The sequence below is a fragment of the Xiphophorus couchianus genome, chromosome 7 (genome assembly GCF_001444195.1).
Source record: "Xiphophorus couchianus chromosome 7, X_couchianus-1.0, whole genome shotgun sequence".
Classification (NCBI taxonomy): domain Eukaryota; kingdom Metazoa; phylum Chordata; class Actinopteri; order Cyprinodontiformes; family Poeciliidae; genus Xiphophorus; species Xiphophorus couchianus.
Window position 1 is genome coordinate 26444860 of NC_040234.1, and position 6000 is coordinate 26450859.

Here is a 6000-nt window from a genome sequence, read left to right on the forward strand (position 1 = left end):
CATGGATTGTCCATAACGAACACCATGTTCAAGCATAAGGGTGTCCATATGTGCACTTGGCACCAGGACACCCTAGGCCGCAGTTCGATGATCGACTTTGTCATCGTTTCATCGGATCTGCGGCCGTATGTCTTGGACACTCGGGTGAAGAGAGGTGCGGAGCTGTCCACTGACCACTACCTGGTGGTGAGTTGGCTCCGGTGGCGGGGGCGAAAGCCGGTCAGACCTGGCAGGCCCAAACGTGTTGTGAGGGTCTGCTGGGAACGTCTGGCGGAATCCCCTGTGAGACGGAGCTTTAACTCCCATCTCCGGCAAAACTTCGAACACGTCCCGGGGGAGGTGGGGGACATGGAGTCTGAGTGGACCGTGTTCCGTGCCTCCATTGTCGAGGCGGCCGATCGGAGCTGTGGCCGCAAGGTTGTCGGTGCCTGTCGCGGCGGCAACCCTCGAACCCGTTGGTGGACACCTTCGGTGAGGGATGCCGTCAGGCTGAAGAAGGAGTCCTATCGGGCCTTTTTGGCCTGTGGGACTCCGGAAGCAGCTGATGGGTACCGGCGGGCGAAGCGGCATGCGGCTCGGGCGGTTGCTGAGGCAAAAACTCGGGCGTGGGAGGAGTTTGAAGAGGCCATGGAGAAAGACTTCCGCACGGCTTCGAGGCGATTCTGGTCCACCATCCGGCGTCTCGGGGGGGGGGGAAGCGGTGCAGCACCAACACTGTTTATAGTGGGGATGGTGTGCTGCTGACCTCTACTCGGGACGTTGTGGGCCGGTGGGCAGAGTACTTCGAAGACCTCCTCAATCCCACCAACATGCCTTCCACTGAGGAAGCGGAGCCTGGGGACTCTGGGTTGGGCTCTCCAATCTCTGGGGGCGAGGTCGCCGAGGTGGTTGAAAAGCTCCTCGGTGGCAGGGCCCCGGGGGTGGATGAGATCCGCCCGGAGTTCCTTAAGGCTCTGTATGTTGTAGGGTTGTGTTGGTTGACGCGACTCTGCAATATCGCATGGACATCGGGGGCAGTTCCCCTGGATTGGCAGACTGGGGTGGTGGTCCCCCTGTTCAAAAAGGGGGACCGGAGGGTGTGCTCCAATTATAGAGGGGTCACACTCTTAAGCCTCCCTGGCAAGGTCTATTCAGGGGTCCTGGAGAGGAGGGTCCGTCGGATAGTCGAACCTCGGATTCAGGAAGAGCAGTGTGGTTTTCGTCCTGGTCGTGGAACACTGGACCAGCTCTACACCCTCAGCAGGGTCCTGGAGGGTGCATGGGAGTTCGCCCAACCAGTCTACATGTGTTTTGTGGACTTGGAGAAGGCGTTCGACCGTGTCCCTCGGGGAGCCCTGTGGGGGGTTCTCCGGGAGTATGGGGTACCGGGCCCTTTGATACGGGCTGTCAGGTCCCTGTATGACCGGTGTCAGAGTCTGGTCCGCATTGCCGGCAGTAAGTCGGGCTCGTTTCCGGTGAGAGTTGGACTCCACCAGGGCTGCCCTTTGTCACCGATTCTGTTCATCACTTTCATGGACAGAATTTCTAGGCGCAGCCAAGGTGTTGAGGGGATCTGATTTGGTGGCCTTAGGATCTCATCTCTGCTTTTCGCAGACGATGTGGTCCTTTTGGCTTCATCAGATCGTGATCTGCAGCTCTCGCTGGAGCGGTTCGCAGCCGAGTGTGAAGCGGCCGGGATGGGGATCAGTGCCTCCAAATCCGAGGCCATGGTCTTGAGCCGTAAAAGGGTAGAGTGCCTTCTCCGGGTCAGGGGGGGTGTCCTGCCCCAAGTGGAGGAGTTTAAGTATCTCGGGATCTTGTTCACGAATGGGGGAAGAAGGGAGCGGGGGATCGACAGGCGGATTGGCGCAGCGTCTGCTGTCAAGCGGGCACTGTACCGGTCCGTCGTGGTGAAGAGAGAGCTGAGCCAAAAAGCGAAGCTCTCGATTTACCGGTCGATCTACGTTCCCACCCTCATCTATGGTCATGAGCTTTGGGTCATGACCGAAAGAACGAGATCGCGGATACAAGCGGCCGAAATGGGTTTTCTCCGTAGGGTGGCTGGGCTCTCCTTTAGAGATAGGGTGAGAAGCTCAGTCATCCGGGAGGGACTCAGAGTAGAGCCGCTGCTCCTTCACATCGAGAGGAGCCAGTTGAGGTGGCTTGGGCATCTGGTCAGGATGCCTCCTGGACGCCTCCCTGGTGAGGTGTTCCGGGCACGTCCCACCGGGAGGAGGCCCCGAGGAAGACCCAGAACACGCTGGACAGATTATGTCTCTCGGCTGGCCTGGGAACGCCTCGGGATTCCCCCGGAGGAGCTAGAAGAAGTGGCTGGGGAGAGGGAAGTCTGGGCCTCCCTTCTGAAGCTGCTACCCCCGCGACCCGACCTCGGATAAGCGGAAGAAGATGGATGGATGGATGGATGGATGGATGGATGTTCATTTTGAGTAATTATCCAACAGAAGGCTCATACCAATGTTCTCAATTAAATACAGGTGTTAATCTTTTTTCTTTTTTTTTTTTTTGACAAAGCAGTCTGTATCTCACCTAGTGTCCTGGATCCCCGTTGCCATGGCATTCAAATGTTTTATCTCCTGGGTCTGGATTTGGTGGATTGGAGAAATCCATCCCATGTCCAGTATCCACAGGCTGTACATAAAGTGCACAGAACAAGGCAGAGGTTTAGTGTGCATCACAGCCACCATTAAAAGATAAAATGTTGAAGCTCCAAGAATACATCAGGAAGATGGTCCTGATGATGAAGCGCAGACTGACAATGGAAACTGTCAGTTCCATGGAGGAAAGACCCCTCCACTGTAGATAGCGACAGACACCTGCCAGTAGCTGCAGAGGTTGAACTGAACGACTGAAATCAGGACTCAGGGTTGTGCTTATATTTTCTTTTTCCATAGACATGATTATCCTGATGTTCAAGAGTGTTAAAACGATACAGATTTGTCAAAAAGTGCACAAAATATGTTTGTAGCGGTGCCAAAGCATTAACAGTGAACTGTGTGGGAGGAGAGATGGTGTTTTTATTCAGCATGTTAACTTGATTTGGCAACAACTGGTGCAATAAAATCAGGCAGGTGGCATTTCAACATGACATCAATGAATGTGAAAGACGTTCGCCATTTTGGACTAACGTCCCATCGTTTTGTGAGTCTCTGTGTCATTAAGCGCTTCTAAAATGCTCCGAGTTAACAGAGTGTGTGTTGCGTTTGTCAGGAGGAAGTGGTCGAGCTCAACAGGAAGCTGACCTCCATCGACTCCCAGCTGAGGAAGTCGGAGCTGAGCAGAAAACACCTGGAGATCTCCAACAAGAAGCTGCTGGGCTTCGCTCAGGTAGAGCTGCTGTCAGGCCTGATCGCCAACATGGCAACCATTGAGTATAAACTGATCACATGACTGCTGCTGTCACTGCCAGGTAGTACAGTAAAGAGACGAGCAGCAGACAGAACAGAGTCTTAGCCATTTTTACTGTCAGGCCGCCTCCTCATATATTAATGGAGCCAGCCTGCCCCCAAGTGGACACCAGTGGTATAGGAAGCTGCTGTGCTTTGAGAACTGAACAAAGTCTTATAAAGAATGTCTGTAGTGAGACTGTTCATGATTCCTAGAGGATCCAGTGTTAAAGATCCAGTTTGTATAACAAAGCAAGTTATAATTCTGTTTGTTCTGGTTCCATTCCGTTAGGCTCCCTCAGTCATGAGCTCCATTATCTCTCTCAACAGAACGTGCACAAGGTGCTGACTAAGCCCAGCCTGTTTGGAGGGGATGATGGGTAAGAGACGCCGAATGCTACGTTCAGGTCACCCTACAGTCTCATGTAAATGTCCCACCGTAACCAACCTCTTTCTCTGTTGTTGTGTGTTTCAGGAGCAACAGGTCGTCTCCAGCCACTGACAGTCCTGACACCCTGTCACCCCTTCCTGACCCTGCCGTCCAGCTGGCTGTGGAGGCCAAAGAGCTTGTGGAGGGAGTGTGTTGTGTTTCTGCTAATAAAGGTACATGAAATAAAACACAACTCTGTGCATCTTATTATTACAGTCCAAATATTGTAGATCTCATTGTTCATTTACACATGTAAGGTCCGAAACTATGAGAACTAGGCGACGTGCAGAAGAGAGATGGGTGCGAGTGCTTCTGCTTGGCATGGTACTTGGCACTTTTTTTTTTATATTTCCATTTTCTTTCTCATGTTCCCTCCAACTTTCTGAACCCTCAGGTGTTTTGAAAAACCCCCCGTTGTAGCCTATAGAACTATCCTAGCTTGTTCAGGGAAGCACAGTAAGACCCCATTCAGTAAACAAGCATCTGTCCTCATCTATGTTTGGCCTGCAGATTCCATATCGGATGTCAACTCCCATCAGGTGTGAGCGACAGAGAAGTGGAGGACTGAAGGAGGTCCTGCCCCGTCACCAAAGAAGCCCACCGAGCCCAAACCGACGACGACGACGTTCTTCACCAACCGACAGGACACAGGCCCCCTGTTCCCTCCTCCAGCCAGTGCCGACCCCCCGCCCCAGTACAGCAAAGGGACAGGTGGCATCTCTCATGAGACCCCCGCTTGTTAGAGACTGCAACCGAAGAACTGCCCGGCGTCTCAGCAGCAAACGTTGCTGTATGTCCTGTGGCGGATGATGTTGAAGGCACTGCATGACCAAGTGCACAACACTGAAAACCTTGTTAATACTCCTCTCATGTATTTTGTAAATTATCCACTCACAGGCAGATTGAGCCCTCCTCCCCCCATACTGCATGTGAAGGAGAGCTCCGTCCTGCTTAGGTGGGACAATCCAGAGCTGAGCAGTCCTCTGTCCATCATCCACTCCATCCCGTTGCCCTGGGCTGCTTGCTCTGCCACAAACATCAACATAGTTACTGTCGAGAAAAAGTGTAGAAACATGTTACCTCTCCTTGTGCTCTTTCTTGTTAAAAAGCTAGAAGGTGAAGGCTTCAGAGGTTCTGGACCTGAGGGCGGAGTGTCATGTCCAGCTTGGTTTCCTTCAGTGGTTCATGTTGGCTCCAGCTGTGTGCTCTTGTTTTACAGCGTGAACAGAAGCCAGTCATAGGCTACATGTCAAACTTTTGTTTTATTTCTGCCAACAGCTGCAAGCCCATTCATGGAGTGTGATTTTGAACTGAACTGCATCTTCAGTGTGGCCTCATACTCTTTATTATGTTTTATATTAAAAGGATAACTGAATCACGGGCTTTGTCTATGTTGTCTGTTTCCGCAACAACAACAGGCTTCTGTCTTTTCCCACAGATTCTTTATTTTTTGTTGATCTAACTTGTGTTTCTTTTTCTTGTTGTTGTTGCTGGTGGGGACCTGTTACAGGCATGGAAAAATATTAAATAAGTTCTTTATTAAAGGGGCAGTATTATGTGTTTTCTAACCACATAGTGTCGTTTTATAGCACTGTTACCTTCTGTTGTTCTAAAAATGCTGTTTATCACATATGACTTAAGAAATATTACTTGAAATTGGGCTTCTGTCTGTCTAAAAATCTCCTGCTCTTTCTGAAACTCCGCCTTCAGGAAGTCATCACAACACGGCTCCTCTTTTAACCCTTTAACAACATTTTCACCTGCGATGCTCTGAGAAGTAGCTTCTATAATGAGCTCAGCAGATTTTCAGTTCAGGTGTTTGCTAATTGCTGCTGGCTAGTCTGAAGGAGCTGAGTGGAGGAAGGCTGCTCTGTGAGGCCGAAGCTCTGAGGTGGAGTTGCATCTGAAGGCGGGTCTAGGCCCACCCTGGTGTTTTGCACAGCTCAGTGGTTTAGGATTTCCTAAACATCCATGCATGAATCAAGGCAACACTCCTGACATATTTTTGATGAGGGAATCAAAATTCCCTCATCAATATGTGGGAATCGACAGTGTATTTTCTACAAGCCAACGACATGAACACTGAACAATCCACAAGCCTTTGGATAAGATCCTTGTCAACAACAGAACGCAATGTTCACATTAGACATATTCATTTCTATAAAACTTGCAAAACTGAACTATTTA

General features: G+C 50.9%; 1 protein-coding gene across 5 annotated transcripts in view; it reads left to right on the top strand.

The window, feature by feature from the left end:
* Positions 1-5357, top strand: part of LOC114148603 (syntaxin-binding protein 4) — a 63272-nt gene extending 57915 nt beyond the window's left edge. For 3 of the 5 annotated variants that reach the window (XM_028023997.1, XM_028024000.1, XM_028023999.1), the window contains exons 18-21: positions 3208-3324; positions 3714-3763; positions 3859-3986; positions 4324-5357. In XM_028023997.1, coding sequence (XP_027879798.1) covers positions 3208-3324; positions 3714-3763; positions 3859-3986; positions 4324-4358 — 330 coding nt within the window. In that variant the 3' untranslated portion in view covers positions 4359-5357. Of the gene's footprint in view, positions 1-3207; positions 3325-3713; positions 3764-3858; positions 3987-4070; positions 4138-4323 lie in introns of all 5 variants that reach the window. The other 2 variants (XR_003596307.1, XM_028023998.1) reach the window with 2 other exon arrangements.
* Positions 5358-6000: the final 643 nt, after the last annotated feature.